Source organism: Bos mutus, chromosome 17 (genome assembly GCF_027580195.1).
Source record: "Bos mutus isolate GX-2022 chromosome 17, NWIPB_WYAK_1.1, whole genome shotgun sequence".
Taxonomy (NCBI): Eukaryota; Metazoa; Chordata; class Mammalia; order Artiodactyla; family Bovidae; genus Bos; species Bos mutus.
In genome coordinates, this window is record NC_091633.1 from 27,469,937 (window position 1) to 27,486,722 (window position 16,786).

Genomic DNA, 16,786 nt, shown 5'->3' on the forward strand with positions numbered 1-16,786 from the left:
TCCTATTTTCGTGTCTGTTGTACATGAATCTTCCTCATAGCGCTTGTTTAAAAAGATCAGGAACAAAAGCTCCTTTTGAAAGCAGTCAGCATGGGAGAGGCCCCCTCCCAAGTTGTGTCCCCCAACGCACAGTTCCCACCTACTTTGCTGGGCTCTCTCTGCTGGGGCTGAGAGGGGAGTGGGCTCCTGGCTTGATAATTAAGGCTGTTCTTTACTGTGGTCCTGGTTTCCCGTTCAGCTGTGCTTTCTGAGCTTCAGAGATAGTCATCAGAGCAGAAAGTGCCTTCTAGTTTGAATAGGCACTGGTTTTTATGTTTTCTCAGCCTGTACTTGTGCATCCCATGAGTTCTGTAGCTTTTGATTTCATGTATATGTGTGTTTTAGCCAGGCGCCCAGGTCTGGGAGCTTTCATATAAATGTGTGTTTCCACTTTGTAAGCTTGTAACTTTTGGCATATAATGTTTTTCACCCCTTACTGTCTTCTCAGTGAGATAATAGTGATGCCCTCAAGATGAAAGGCATCACTTTCCTGCTTTTCCCGGGGGGGTGGGGGAGTGGTGGAAGGAACACCAGAGATGGGGAGCTAAGCGTGTCAGTGAAGACTGAGAATTTTAAATGGTGGGAGGGTATTTCTGTGTCTGTTTCCCAGCTACAGTGGGGTGCAGACAGGCTGAGGCTGTCGTTCTCTTCCCAGTGGGGTTCGTCCCCTTGCAGGCCTTGGGGCTCTGGCCGGATGTGACTTGTGAGCAGTCTCCCTGCTCCATCTCAGAATTGGCCTCCTCTCTCTCCATCCTCTGCTTTTTCTTGTCCTTTCTCCTGTCATTCCCTCTCCCACCTCCCCCTCTAGTCCACTGCACTCAGCAGTGTGGGGGCATAAGCCCCTTTAAAGCCGTGTCCCAGCTCCCAGAGAGTAGATGAACCCCTGACCAGGACTCTCCTGGAATGGGGACTCTCTTGGAATGTGGATCCAAGTCCTGGCTGTTCCCCTCTCTCCTGAGGTTTTTTCCTGAAATCCCCACTCTGGATGAGCTTGTAAAGAAGGCTGAGGTGCAAGACTGACACCCAGACCAGGGCCTTCTCCCCAGGAACACAGTGTCTACCTGGGATGGGAGCTGTGTGTGTTTACACTCAGGTAATGCGGAAGAATTGATGCTTTTGAACTGTGGTGTCTGGTGTTGGAGAAGACTCTTGAGAGTCCCTTGGACTGCAAGGAGATCCAACCAGTCCATTCTAAAGGAGATCAGTCCTGGGTGTTCTTTGGAAGGACTGATGCTAAAGCGGAAACTCCAGTACTTTGGCCACCTCATGCGAAGAGTTGACTCATTGGAAAAGACTCTGATGCTGGGAGGGATTGGGGGCAGGAGGAAAAGGGGGCGACAGAGGATGAGATGGCTGGATGGCATCACCGGCTGGATGGCATCACCGACTCGATGGACATGAGTCTAGGTGAACTCCGGGAGTTGGTGATGGACAGGGAGGCCTGGCGTGCTGCAATTCATGGGGTCGCAAAGAGTCGGACACGACTGAGCGTCTGAACTGAACTGAACTGAACCCAGGGGTATCTGCCTGGGCCATAGCACAGACGTTTATGAAAACTGCCGGCGAGTGAAGGGGTAGGGGCTCTGTTGTGGTGACACACAGTGGTGGCATGCGGTGGGCGTCACTGACTACCTCCTGGGCGCCGTCCCTCTTCTGGGAGAGACAGGCAGATCACCCCAGCCTGGCATGGAGCAGGGCTGCTCGCCTCCCCAGAAGAAGTGTGCAAGCCATGAGCGCCAGCTCTGAGTTCAGATCCTGCTGGCCTTGAGCAAGTAATGGCTAATTACCTTCCTCAGGAGCTGGTTGGGACCCACCTACTCCTGCCAGGCTGTCTTGGCCCCGGGCACAGCGAGACCCAGAAGGCCCTGCCCCTCCCCTGCCGAAGGAGGTGGTCTCCAGTGCCATCTCCTCAGGAAGACAGTGGTTTGTGTCAGATGCTGGTGGAAATATTCCTTCAGAACCCCTGTCCTGGGCTGTTGAGTGGTACTGGGAACAAGTAGTGATCAGATAGTTTTATTTGTCCTTAAGTAACTTGATTTTAACTTTGATTTTTCAGGAGAACATTAAGTTGGATAAAAGAGGAGGGCGATCATGCACCATGGCAGCGGCCCTCAGAATGTCCAGCACCAGCTGCAGAGGTCAAGGGCCTTCGCCGGCAGCGAAGAAGAGCAGCAGGCCCACCCCAACCCCCCCCAGTCCCCCGCCACGCCCTTCGCCCCGGCGGTGAGCCCGTCTGCACCCCAGTCCCCCGGTTACCAAGTTTCGCAGCTGATGAATCGGAGTCCTGTGGCCGGGCAGAACGTGAATATCGCCCTTCAGAATGTGGGGCCGGTGGTGGGCGGAAACCCCCAGATCACGCTGGCCCCCCTGCCACTGCCCAGCCCCACTTCTCCAGGATTCCAGTTCAGCGCGCAGCAGAGGCGGTTTGAGCACGGGTCTCCATCGTACATACAGGTCACCTCGCCGCTGTCGCAGCAGGTGCAGACTCAGAGCCCCACCCAGCCCAGCCCCGCGCCAGGGCCAGGCCTGCAGAGCGTGCGGGCAGGTGCCCCCGGCCCTGGCCTGGGCCTCTGCAGCAGCAGTCCCACCGGGGGCTTCGTGGATGCCAGCGTGCTGGTGAGGCAGATCAGCCTGAGCCCGTCCAGCGGCGGCCACTTCGTGTTCCAGGAGGGCTCGGGCCTGGCGCAGATGGCCCCGGGCACTCAGGTTCAGCTGCAGCACGCGGGGGCGCCCATCACGGTCAGCAGAGAACGGAGACTCTCGCAGCCCCACGCGCAGTCTGGGGGTACCGTCCACCACCTGGGGCCTCAGAGCCCCGCGGCTGCGGGTGGGGCGGGCCTGCAGCCTTTGTCCAGCCCCGGCCACATCACCACGACGAGCTTGCCGCCCCAGATCAGCAGCATCATCCAGGGGCAGCTGATCCAGCAGCAGCAGGTGCTGCAGGGCCCACCACTGACCAGACCTCTGCTCCCCGGGGTTGGGGTAGGGGTTGGGGGGACTTCGGCGTTTGGGATGACGTCCCCACCGCCCCCCACCAGCCCTTCCAGGACCGCAGTGCCCCCGGGCCTCTCCAGCCTTCCCCTCTCGTCTGCGGGGAGCACAGGCGTGAGGAAGGCTCCCAGAAAGTTGGAGGAGATCCCCCCGGCCTCCCAGGAGCTGGCTCAGATGAGGAAGCAGTGCCTGGACTATCACTACAGGGAGATGGAGGCGCTGAAGGAGGCCTTCAAGGAGTACTTGATCGAACTGTTCTTCCTTCAACACCTTCAAGGGAACATGATGGATTTCTTAGCGTTTAAGAAGAAACATTATGCCCCTTTACAAGCTTATCTTAGGCAGAATGATTTGGACCTTGAAGAAGAAGAGGAGGAGGAGGAGGAGGAGGAGGAAGAGAAGTCTGAGGTTATCAACGATGAGGTGAGAAGCAGCGGGTCGTGCTATGTGGAGTTGAGTCTGCGCAACTTCAAATGAAAAGTAGTCTGTGAGCCTGGGGTGTGTATAAGATGCAGTCTCATGAGGATTTCATCCAGGAGTAAAATTGAAGAATGGATTTGCTTTTTCCTTCATGGAAAGAAAGGGCTGGTCTAGTTGGGAAGATGGGGCAGAGTGGTGCTGTGAGTAATGCTGGCTCATTTAGAACAGCTACACCTCCCTGGTTTGGAGAACTAACCTGTCGTGACCCAGCTTTACCCTATGCTATTCAGGGTGTCTGGGCATTGCTCAGCCCTGAAGAGCCTGCAGAAGCCAGGGGCGTGGCCACCTTCCTGCTGATTCCCCAGATTTCACATTTTACTTCTGTAGGTCCACCGACTAAAAACAGCATGGATATCATTTTTAAAGAAAGAATTTGAATCACCAGCTTATTACAGTATATCAGATGAAATTTAAATAACTAGATATATTTTAAGGTATCTTTATAAAATATGGTTATTACAGCAAAACAGAATTTTTTCAATTTGTAGATGTCTTAGATTTAAGATCATGTATTTAACTCACACTTTTGCAGATACCTACAGAATGATATTTAAGATAAGACTCTTTTTTAGGTGGTGAAAGTTTTGGGTGCCTGGAATGGGTGCTTAATCAATCCTCCCTGTTGGGATTTTTCAACCCCTCAGTGATTCTTAAGATGCTTTTATTTATACTCCTAAGAATGAAGCTGATCAGACAGGGTGACAGTGAGGTGACTGTGACGCACTGTTTTGTGCCTTTGTGTTGTGTACTGTACACTATGTTGGTGGGACTTACTTTGTTTTTTGATATAGCTAAAATGTAAATTTCTGTCAACTCTTCTGCAAAGAAATCAGCTTTTGATGAACAAAAGCTGGCCTCTTTGTTCATCTCCTCATTGGTATTTATTACGTGTGGCTTTGCCATTTGGTGTTTTCTTTAACACCCTTTCCAGGATGAACCATTTTTTCTTTTCTAAAAGGTTTATATGGTTTTTTTGAGGGTTTCCCCTCTGTTGCCATGAAATAGTGAAGTTCAGCTCTCTTTATGTTTGTACACCAATGTTGTCTGTGGGCCCAGTCCCCTTTATCTGTCATTGCCATTCTGACCTGCACGCAGTAGGCCAGGGTGAAACTGCCTCTGAAGTTGTCAGGGCTTTGCTACTTGAAGACTGTCTGCCATTCCCCTTTTTAAAGTTTGAAGTTAAAGAATCTAAGGATATTGTACTTATGACTTAAATTGGAGTTTCTGCAAGATTTGCAGTTGAGTTAGGGTGTTATGTTATAAATCTGTCATAAATTAGTTCAGTGTCCTTTTACAGGATTTGATGCAAAAACATTCCATTTTTAAACACCAGAGATTGGTGAGCTGTCAGCAGTAAAATTCTAACAAGATTTTGAGCAGTCTTAAAAATTATGTTGCCTTTTTTTCTCAAAATATTTCCTCTCAGGTAAAGGTTGTGACAGGAAAGGATGGGCAGACTGGTACTCCTGTTGCTATAGCAACCCAGCTTCCTCCAAATGTTTCTGCTGCTTTTTCATCCCAGCAGCAACCATTTCAGGTACTTTTCGATGGTTCTAAAATGTAGTCTCATCCGAAACTTTTCCTCATCCAGATATTTTAACCTTCAATTTACTATTTGCTCTTCAGCATTTTTTTTTCCAGAGCCCATTCCTTATTTTAAAAAAGTAAAAAAGTTTTCCTGCATATAAAATTATACAACTAAATTGCATGAGTAAATGACAACACAGACCTAAATGCATTATTTTTTTGTGTGTTGACCTGTAACTCAGTAGTAGCTTCAGCATGCATGTCATCTAATACCTATAGTCCTGTTGAATGTGTGCTCAGGATTCCTGTGTGCTGTGTTTTCAATGTTGGTTCTTTCTTGTGTCTTTTATCTGTATTTTTGAGAACAGTGCAAACAGAGCAGAAAGAAAGATCATATAGATAACTTGCTATTTTCTGTAGCTGGAAGAAACCCTAAAGTAAAACATAGTTTTGAACTATCAGGACCTTAGGCTTCTAAATGGATGTTAATTGAATGCAAACTGATTAATTTTTGAAGATTAAGTCATTCAGTGTTACATTAATAAATGCCAAGAACCTAAAAGTACAGGTCAGAGTCTAGTCATTTTGGAATAGATTATGCTAGGTTCTGAAAGCAGTTTAATTTTGTGGTGGTATATCTTAAAATGCTTAATTTTTAATTTTGATATAATTTCAAATCCATATAAAAGTTACAATAACAGTACAAAGAACTCCCCTTTTATCCTGTACCCACATTCACCGGTGGTTAACTTCTTACCCCATTTGCATTATTTTCATTTTCTGTCTCTCATATGTACACACAGACACATTTCCCCCCAAACTGTTTGAGACTAAGTTGTGGACATCGTATTCGTGCACTTGTATCCCTGAGTACTCGAGCATGTAGTATCAGGCACCAGTGTCATCTGGTCTAACCATGGTATGATAGTTCCAGAAATTTTACAGTAACTTTTACCATGACTAAGCCACAACTCATGTGCAAATTTTATCTCTTGTTCCAGTGACTTCCTTTGTATAGTTGTTTTTCCCCAGTCTGGGATCACCAATTGTGTTTAGTTGTCATGCCTCTCTTTAATCTAGGTCTTCTTTAATCTAGGCTGACTCCTCACTCTTGGGAGGAGTACTGGTCAGTTATTTTATAGAATGTCCTTTGACATGGGCCACTAATCTACCACCTCTTGATGAGCCTTGCCAGCATTAGTTGTCATGTTAAAGATGGCAAAGTGGATTTTCTAACTCCATTATTCCTTCTACATTCACTCGTTGGCATTCTGCTGCAATGTGAGCTTCCTTTTTTCTCCCATTCTTATGTTCATATGTGGATTCTTATTTTTATTTTTTTAGATTTATTTACGTATTTGGCTGTGCTGGGTCTTCATTGCTGTGTATGGGCTTTCTCTAGTTGCAGTGAGTGGAGGCTACTCTTCATTGCACTGCATAGGCTTCTCATTGCACTGCATAGGCTTCTCATGTTGTGGCGGCCTCTTGTGTTGTGGGGCATGGGCTGTAGACGCAGGGGCTTCAGCAGTTGCAGTGCGTGGGCTCCCTTGTGCACAGGCTTAGTTGCTCTGAGGCATGTGGGATCTTCCCAGACCAGGGATCGAACCCATGTCCCTTGCATTGGCAGGTGTATTCTTAACCCCTGGACCACCTTGGAAGTCCCTTATTTAAACTTGCTTAATTCAGTAAAATTCATTTTTTTGGGTGCATAGTTTGGTGAGTTTTGTCAAGTGCCTCAAGTTGTATAACCACCACCACACAAGAAACAGAGTTTTCTCATCCCCCAGGTGTTCTCATGCTACATCTTTGTCATCAAATTCTCTCCCTCCCTTAACCTTTATTCTCTGTCTCTATGATTTTTCCTTTTCTGGAATAAAATGTAAATAGAATCATATAGTTTATGCTGCATTTTCAGTCTGGCTTCTTTCATGTAGCGTGATGCATTTGAAATTCAATTCATATTGTTGAATTTACCAATTGTTTCTTTTTTTGCTGAGCAGTATTCTGTTGTATGAATGTTCCCTACTTTGTTTATCTGTTCACCCTTTGAAGGACTTTGGGTTGTTTCCAGTTGTTGGCATATCTAGGAGACAGATTGCTGGGTTGTTAATAAGTATACATTCAGTTTTATATGAAACTGACAAACTTTTCCACAGTGGCTGTTCCATTTCGCGTTCCCACTAGCCATGAATGGGAGTTCCTATTGTTCTGCATCCTCCCCTCTGTTTGTTCTTGTCAGTTTTCTTTTGTTGTTATACTAATACTTTAAGTAGTGGTTTTAATTTTTATATCTAAAGACTAATGATGTTGAAAACAACTTATCTTGTGTTCATTTGGCATTTGTATATCTTCTTTGGTGAAGTATCTGTTCATTTCTTTCACCATTTTTTCCCCTATTGAGTCATTTGCTTTATTGTTGCATTTGAGAACTCTTTATACAATTTGGATGTAAGCTTTTTGTCAGATACAAATTTGGAAATATTTTTCTCTTCATTCTCTGCCTTAGCTTCTTTTATATTGTTTTTTTATAGAGCAAAAATTTTGAGTTTTGATGCAGTCTCTTTTACCATTTTTATCTTTTATGTATTGTGCTTTTGACATTTATCTAAGAACTCTTTGCTCAACCCAGGGTCACAAAAATTTCCTCTGGTTTTTTTCCCCTCAGATCAGATCAGATCAGTCACTCAGTCGTGTCCGACTCTGCAACCCCATGAATCGCAGCATGCCAGGTCTCCCTGTCCATCACCAACTCCCGGAGTTCACTGAGACTCACGTCCATCGAGTCAGTGATGCCATCCAGCCATCTCATCCTCTGTCGTCCCCTTCTCCTCTTGCCCCCAATCCCTCCCAGCATCAGAGTCTTTTCCAGTGAGTCAACTCTTCACATAAGGTGGCCAAAGTACTGGAGTTTCAGCTTTAGCATCATTCCTTCCAAAGAAATCCCAGGGCTGATCTCCTTCAGAATGGACTGGTTGAATCTCCTTGCAGTCCAAGGGACTCTCAAGAGTCTTCTCCAACACCACAGTTCAAAGGCATCAATTCTTTGGCGCTCAGCTTTCTTCACAGTCCAACTCTCACATCCATACACGACCACAGGAAAAACCATAGCCTCGACTAGACGAAATTTGTTGGCAAATTAATGTCTCTGCTTTTGAATATGCTATCTAGGTTGGTCATAACTTTCCTTCCAAGGAGTAAGCGTCTTTTAATTTCATGGCTGCAGTTCACCATCTGCAGTGATTTTGGAGCCCAGAAAAATAAAGTCTGACACTGTTTCCCCATCTATTTCCCAAGAAGTGATGGGACCAGATGCCATGATCTTCGTTTTGTGAATGTTGAGCTTTAAGCCAACTTTTTCACTCTCCACTTTCACTTTCATCAAGAGGCTTTTTAGTTCCTCTTCACTTTCTGCCATAAGGGTGGTGTCATCTGCATGTCTGAGGTTATTGATATTTCTCCTGGCAATCTTGATTCCAGCTTGTGTTTCTTCCAGTCCAGCATTTCTCATGATGTACTTGATGTATTTTTATTTTTATAAAAATACATGATGTATTTTCCCCCCTAGAAGTTGTATAGTTTTATGTTTTACATTTAGGTCTCTGATCCATTTTGAGTAAAGTTGTTGTTGTTGTTGTTGTTGTTGTTGTTGTACTGAGTCTTTGTTGCTGCGCACAGACTTTCTCTAGTTGCAGCTACTCTAGTTGCTGTGCGGAAGCCTCTGTCCATGCTGGCTTTTCCTGTTGAAGGGCACAGGATCCAGTGTCCGTGGGCCCAGTAGTTTTGGCACGTGGGCCTAGTTGCCCTGCAGCATGTGGGATCTTCCCAGACGAGGGATTAACCCATGTCCCCTGCATTGGGAGGCAGACTCTTAGCCCCCGGACCACCAGGGAAGTCCTTGAGTAAAATTTTGTGTAACATGCAAGCATAGCTAGAGGTTTTTTCCTTCACATATTGATAGTTAAGCACCATTTCTTTAAAATGCTATCTTGTAAAAAAAAACAAACAAAAAAACAAAAATGCTATCTTGTATCTGCTGAGTTGACTTTGCATCTTTGCTAAAAATCCCATCTGTTGGGTCTGTTTCTAGGCTCTTTTCTCTTGCATTGATCTATATATCTTGTTGGTAATACCATACTGTCTTTACTACTGCAGCTTTATAGTAAGCCCTGAAATCAATATTGTTCTCTTCAGCTTTGTTCTTTTTCAAAATTGTTCTGGTCATTCTGGTTCCTTTCACTCTTTATATACATTTTAGAATCAGCTTGTCCGTATCTGTTGCATTGACTCGGTTGATCTGTTTGGGGTGAAGTAATATCTTCACAACATTCAGTCTTCCAGACCAGGAATATGATATATTTCTCCATTTATTTTTGTCTTCTTTGATTTCTTTCATCAATATTTTACAGTTTTCAGCATGCACATTCTAGGCACATTTTGTTAGATTTCTGTCCATAAAGTCTAGTTTTTCTGTGGTTCTATAGATGGTACTTAACTTGAAAAATTATTTTCTAGTTGTTTATTACAAGTATATGGGAATACAGTGAGTTATACAACCTTGCAAAAAACTCATTTATTAGTTTTAGGAGCTTTTTTGTAGATCCCATGGAATTTTCTACCTAGAGAAATCATGTTTGCAAAGAAAGTAAGATTTATGTTTTCCTGTTTATATGCTTTTTTTTTTCTTTTTCTTGCCATGTTGCACTAGCATGGACTTCCACTGTGAGGCTGAATAGGATTGGTAAGAACAGACATTCTTACCATGTTGATCTTAGGAGGAAAGCATTTAGTCTTTCACCACTAAGTATGATGTTAGCCATAGATTTTGTAACTATCCATTATCAAGTTAACGAAATTCCTTTTTTCCTAGTATTTGTCATGAATGGATGTTGAATTTTGTCAAATACTGTTTCTGCATCTAGTTACCTAATCATGTGATGTTTCTTTTTTGGTGTAGAAATGATGAATTATATCACATTAAGGTATAATTTGTAAGCAGGGACTACACAGATCTCAAGTGTTACAGTTTGTTGAGTTTGACAAGTGACCGTGTAACCCACGCATATATTGAGATGTTCACTTCCATCAAGTCTTCTCATGTCCCTGCCAGCCATCTGCTACCCAGCTCCCAGCCCATTTTATTCCTGTTTATTCTACTACTACTGTTGATTTATCTTTAAGGTGTATTTTGACTGCACTGGGTGTTAGTTGCAGCATGAGGGATCTTTGCTGCATCATATAGGATCTTTTGTTGCTGTGCATGCACTCTAGTTGGAGCACACAGGCTTAATTACTCTGAAGCATGTGGGATCTTAGTTCCCCAACCAGGGATTGAACCTGTGACCCTGGTGGTGCTAATGGTAAAGAACCCACCTGCCAATGCAGATTAGACATGGGAGACTCAGATTCGATCCCTGGGTCGGGACGATCACCTGAAGGAAGGCATGGCAATCCACTCCAGTATTCTTGCCTGTACCGCAGCAAGCGAGGCCATGCTCTAGAGCCCATCAGTGGCAACTACTGGAGCCCCCGCACCTAGAGCCTGTGCCGTGCAATAAGACAAGCCAATGCAATGAGGAGCCCTCTCAACACAACTAGAGAGTGGCCCCGACCACTGCTTGCCACAACAACTGAGCCAAGCGGGCCGCAGTCTATAAGGTTGCGCAGAGCTGGATATGACTAAAGCAACGTAGCGTGCATGCATGCCCCTGGTATTGCAAGGCGGATTCTTAACCACTGGACCACCAGGGTAATCCCTCTTACTGTTTATTTTGATATTCAGTTTCTCTGTAATTTGACCAATGAGAGCCCTTTCAGACAGGCTCTATATACTTTTGACACATCCCTGTCACTCTCTGAGTACTTCCTTACCTTCTGGCACAAAATATTGAAAGTTTGTCTTCCATATGCTTTGATTCAGTCCAGGAATCAGTCATTTCTGTAAGGAACCTGGTTCCATTTAGTGGGGAATAATCATTTGAACCCAGTATTTAAGTGCTTGTGGTAATGAATGTGATACATTTTCTAAATTGGAAATTGTCAGAAAATTTATCAGTGAAACGTCTTTCCTATTAGTGCTTAGAAGAATGTAATATATCAATGCATTTATAAACCACATTGATAAATATTTTTGTAAGGACAGTGGGACAGTGAAAGGCAGAGAGTACCCGTAAACCTAGGTGCATGATCTCCACAATGACATAAATTAAACCCTCCAATTTACTATCATACTAACCAGATTGCCGGATTAAAATTGGACAGAATCTGTTGATTTAGGTTTGTGGAAGTCTCTTCCACTTAAACAAAATTATTTGTTTATTTACTTATTTGTATTTATTTATTTTTAGCTGCACTGGGTCTCTGTTGCTGCACAGGCTTTCTCTAGTTGTGGCAAGTGGGGGTTGGGGCCACTCTCTAGTTGTGTTGTGAGGGCTCCTCATTGCCTTGGCTTTCTTGTTGCAGGGCAAGTCTCTAGGTGCGGGGGCTCCAGCAGTTGCCATTGATGGGCTCTAGAGTGTGGCCTCGGTTGTTGTGGTACACGGCACGTGGAATCTTCCTGGGTCAGGGATCAAACTTGTGTCCCCTGGGTTGGCAGGTGGATTCTTAACCACTGGACTACCAGGGACGTCCTCTCATCCACCTTTTTTTTTTTTTTAATATTTATTTATTTGGCTACAGCTGGTCTTAGTTGCACCATGTGGGATCTAGTTCCCTGACCAGGGATTGAACCCAGGCCCCCTGCATTGGGAGCACGGAGTCTTAACCACTGGACTACCAGAAAAGTCCCTTCTTACTCACTTTTGATGGGAGTGTAGTGTGAAAACATTTCACACGATCTGGAGAAGGTGAACGTGGGCAGGCCCTTTGACCCAAACAGCGTACTCTAAGGATACTCTTGTGTTTGTGAGCTGGAAAACATATCTAATAATGTTCCCAGCAGCATTGTTTATGATAACCCCAAACTGGAAAGAAGCAAAATGTCCACCACAGCAGAACAGATCAATTGGTTGTGCACACTCATATGTTCTGTATGAGTAATCAGTGGTAAAAATGAGTGAGTGGGTGTGGGTGGGCCTCAGCAGCACCATGTGGAGCAGAAGGGGCTACAGGAGAGCCCAAGGGCAGCGTTCTTCAGTTAAAGTTCAGTAGGAAGCAAAGTGTTAGTCACTCAGTCGCGTGCCATTCTTTGTCACCCCATGGACTGTGTAGCCCCCCAGGCTCCTGTGTCCGTGGAATTCTCAAGGTGAGAATACTGGAGTGGGTAGCCATTCCCTTCTTCAGGGTAGATTCCCAACCCAGGGATCAAACCCAGGTGTCCTGCATTGCAGGTGGATTCTTTACCATCTGAGCCACCAGGGAACCTTCTTGACCTGTATGCAGGTCAAAAAGCAACAATTAGAACTGGACGTGAAACAACAGACTGGTTCAGAATTGGGAAAGGAGTATGTCAAGGCTGTATATTGTCACCTTGCTTATTTAACTTAAATACACAGTACATCAAGTACATCATGCGAAATGCTGGCCAGTCTGAATGAATCACAAGTTGGAGTCAAGATTGCTGGGAGAAATATCAACAACCTCAGATATGCAGATGATACCACTTTAATGGCAGAAAGTGAAGAGCAACTAAAGAGCCTCTTGATGAGGGTGAAAGAGAGAGTGCAAAAGCTGGCTTAAAACTCTACATTCAGAAACTTAAGATCATGGCATCTGGTCCCATCACTTCATGGCAAATAGAAGGGGAAGAAGTGGAAACAGTGACAGATTTTATTTTCTTGGGTTCCAGAATCACTGTGGACGGTGACTGCAGCCATGAAATTAAGACACTTGCTTCTTGGAAGGAAAGCTATGAAAAACCTAGACAGTGTATTAAAAAATAGACACATCACTTTGCCAACAAAAGTTTATATAGTCAGAGCTGTGGTTTTTCCAGTAGTCAGGTGTGGATATGAAAGTTGGACCACAAAGAAGGTTGAACACTGAACAATTGCTGCTTTTGAATTGTGATGCTGGAGAAAATTCTTGAGAGTCCTTTGGATTGCAAGGAGATCAAAGCAGTCAATCCTAAAGGATATCAACTCTGAATATTCATTGTAAAGCCTAATGCTGAAGCTGAAGCACCAATACTTTGGCCACTTGATGCAAGAGCTGACTCATTGGAAGAGACCCTGATGCTGGGAAAGATCGAAGGCAGAAGGAGAAGGGGACGGCAGGTGATGAGATGGTTAGAGAGTTTCACTGATTCAGTGGACATGAGTTTGAGCAAACTCTGGGAGGTAGTGAAGGACCGGAAAGCCTGGCCTGCTGCCGTCCATGGGGCCGCCAAGAGTCAGACACGAGTAGGCGACTAAACAACAAGGAAGCAAAACCAAACGCAGCATGGAGTGGAACGTGGCCTGTGGGTTTTGGCACCAGGAGGAAACGGTCACCCGTGGATCAGGTGGCCAGTACCTGGTGGGCCAGGGGATCCTTTCATAGTGCACCAGGTCTCCAGGGCATGAAGCCTCAGGATCAGTACATGGGTGTTATTACTTTGTAAACTTATAAGTCTTTCTACTTAGCGTTTTATTATGAAAAATTTCAAATAGAGAAAAACAGTGTTCAGTGAACATTCATATCCCACGATTTAAATTCTCTGGTAACTTTTGGGGAAGTCCCAGTTCAGAACTGTTTATGTTAATATATATTAATTTCTGTTTGCTTCTCAAAGATTTTGAGGTAGTATTTTTTCTTTTTGGCTTCACCATGCAGCTTGCAAGATCTTAGTTCCCTGACCAGTGAAAACCTGGCCCCATGACAGTGAAAGCGATGAGTCATAACCACTGTACTGCCAGGGAATTCCCCCAGATGGTTTTTATTACAGTTATTTAGATCTTAAAGAAATTCTAATTGGAGATTATTTGTCAGTGATTATAATGTTAAAGGAAATGAATAATAATTAGAGTTCTGTAACCTTATCTCAACTATTGATTTTTTTTCCATTTAGAAAAATTTTATTGAAAAATAGTTGATAAACTGATTTCAGTTATATACACATGTATATATAGATGTATATAGATATTTTTTTTTTTTACATTTTCTTCCATTATAAATTATTACAAGACATTAAAAATATAGTTCCCTGTGCTGTACACTAGGTCCTGGTTGGTTATCTGTTTTATATAGAGTAGTGTGTATATTTTAATCCTAAATTTCTAATTATCCCCCAACGATTGATTTTTTTATTTTTATATGTATGTTCATGTTTTTATGTGTATAGTTAAAAGTTTATAGTTATAAAGTGGTAGCTTAACTTGATTTAATAGACATACTTGCAGAAAGAAGGCATGAGTGATTTGTTTGTGCTTTCCTCTCCTTTATCCTTACTGAAGAATAACCTTGGGGAGACTTCTTTTTAGAATCTTGAATTGAGAGACAAAGTCCTGTCTACTTACAAGTAGTTCTTTTCTTTTTCAGGCACTTAGGAAGGTCACATCTCATTGACCATGTCCTTTTCTTTCACCCAGCCCTATAGTCCCCATGGTGCCACTCAGCTTACATGTGTTGTTTAAATTGGATAGAAATTTACCCATTGGTAACCAGCTGGTTGTTAATACAGCAGTTGGTCTTAATTTCTTCCTCCAGAGTAACATAAGTCTGCTTTTCTTTTCTGACAGCTACATCCCCAGTTCCTTCAACTGTTCTTTTTTATTCTCCCCCATAAGTATTTTTTTTTAATTTTTTAAAAGAGTTCTAATATATGATTGTTATTTAAAATCAAATTGGTATTTTAAAGACAGCAGTGTCTTTCCCATTAAAATAGTCATGAAGACGTATAAGAGGAAATTAAAAATCATTCTGAAAACCAAGAAACAGTGGCTATCAGGAATTAGGCCAAGACAAGTGTCTTTGATGACGTAGTCTTTTATGTTTAATGAAGTGTAATTTGTCAGCTTCTTCATATGAATGTCCAGTCTTGTAGCTCATTTGGTTGTAAAGACTTCTCATTCGGTTTATGTTGCTTTGGAGTCTTCAGGAACTGACAGGGTTGTGTGCGTCTGAGTCCCCCTCTGGGCTCTCTGCTCAGTTTTTACCTGTCATCCATCCTTCAGCAGCATTGTGCTGCTCTGGTGTCCACACCCTGTGGTGAGTCCTGAAGTCCAGTCCTTTTCTAGTTCTTCTCTCAAGAATCTGTTTACAGTTCACTGACCTCTGCATCCCCACTCTACTGTTCAGCCTATCGAATGAATTTTTTAAATTTCAGACACTTTTTCAGTTCTAAAATCTCTGTTTGGTTCTCTTTTTATTTTTTTGCTGAAATTAATTTATTTACAGTGTTTCTGGTATAAAATGATATATATATTCTTTTTCAGATTGGTTCTATTTTTTAATAATTATTTTTTTTTCTGTGAAGATAGCCTCTCATCCTTCGTAAAAACATATTTTTATGTCCTTGGACATACTTATTAAAAGCTGCTATGAAATCCCTGCTGCTAATTCCAGCACGTGAATTGTCTAGGGGTTGGTGTCCATCGATTTGTTTTCTGAGTATGACTCATGTTTTGTCTCTTTGTGTTTTGAAGTAATTTTGAATTGGATCATGGGTGTTGTGAATAATAGGTTGCAGAGACTCTGAGTTCTGTTAATATAATATTCTTCTGAAGAGTATTGATGGTTTTGCTTTCACATTTAGTTAACGTGATTGAACTGAGACAGTGAACCCTGTCTCCTGAGATCTCAGTGTAGTTATGCTGGCCTGTGCTTGGAGCCTTGGCACAGGTGTGGTTTAGGAGGCAGCCAGAGATCAGGCTCCAGCTGCCCCTTGTGGTGATTCCCCCTCACTCACTTCTGCTGTGGTCTCCTGTTCTCCAGCCTAGTGGTCTTCAAGCCAGTGAGGCCCTCTGTCTCTGGGTCTGAGGCCTGCCTTGTGCCAAATGCCATAAGCCCAGAAACCTCTGCTATTGATAGTTCCAGTTCCTCCGTGCAAGTATCGAGTTCCATCCTGTATCTGCACACCTTTTCACATTTTTTATATTTCTTTTAGAGTTAATGTGTTTGGCCCAATGGGAAGTTCTTGGCCATTACTGAACACAGAACCCTGTACCAGTTTCTTTTATTGAAAACAAAACAAAACAAAACACCCTCTTTTTGCTTACAGAAGTAATACATTTTCATTGTAAAACATTTGGAAAATTTAGAAAAAGTGCACACACACAAATTATAAATTGATTATAATCTTATCCCCAAAGATAACCACTGTTCACATATTGTCTGTTTTTTTATATCATTCTTTTCTCTCCTTCTCCCTCCCTTCCTCCCCCCATCTTTGTTACATGTAAACAGGGGTGGGGTGGAGTGCTTGCTTTGCCTTTTCATTACTGAGTCCCTGTACCATGTGAGGCAACACCTGCTGCATGGCTGGTCCTGGTGGTGTAGTACCCATTCCTAGATGTCAAGGATCAACAACCGCTCTCACAGGCAGGTACTTTGTTCAGACATCTATAACTTGCATTTAAAATGCCTTGATAAGTAGAGTAGATATAGTTTAATTATTTAAAAATAATTAGCAACTGTTAACCTCATTTTTAGCATTCAGTATCTCTGCAAGATGGTACAGAGATGTCAAAGGTGTAGGGTGCCCAGTTTCTGTCTTTGATGGTAGCTTTTCATTAGAACATTTTAAATAACCTGTATATATTTCACACAGCTATATATCAAATAGGGTGCTAATTGCAGTACCATTTTGAAGTTAGATTGTTATTAATTGGAGTTT

At 43.3% G+C, this 16,786-nt stretch overlaps 1 protein-coding gene across 1 annotated transcript in view; it reads left to right on the forward strand.

The window, feature by feature from the left end:
* Positions 1-16,786, forward strand: part of EP400 (E1A binding protein p400) — a 107,511-nt gene that overhangs the window by 17,128 nt on the left and 73,597 nt on the right. Inside the window, 2 exon segments of the mRNA XM_070386356.1 lie at positions 2,096-3,453; positions 4,937-5,047. Coding sequence (XP_070242457.1) covers positions 2,131-3,453; positions 4,937-5,047 — 1,434 coding nt within the window. The 5' untranslated portion in view covers positions 2,096-2,130.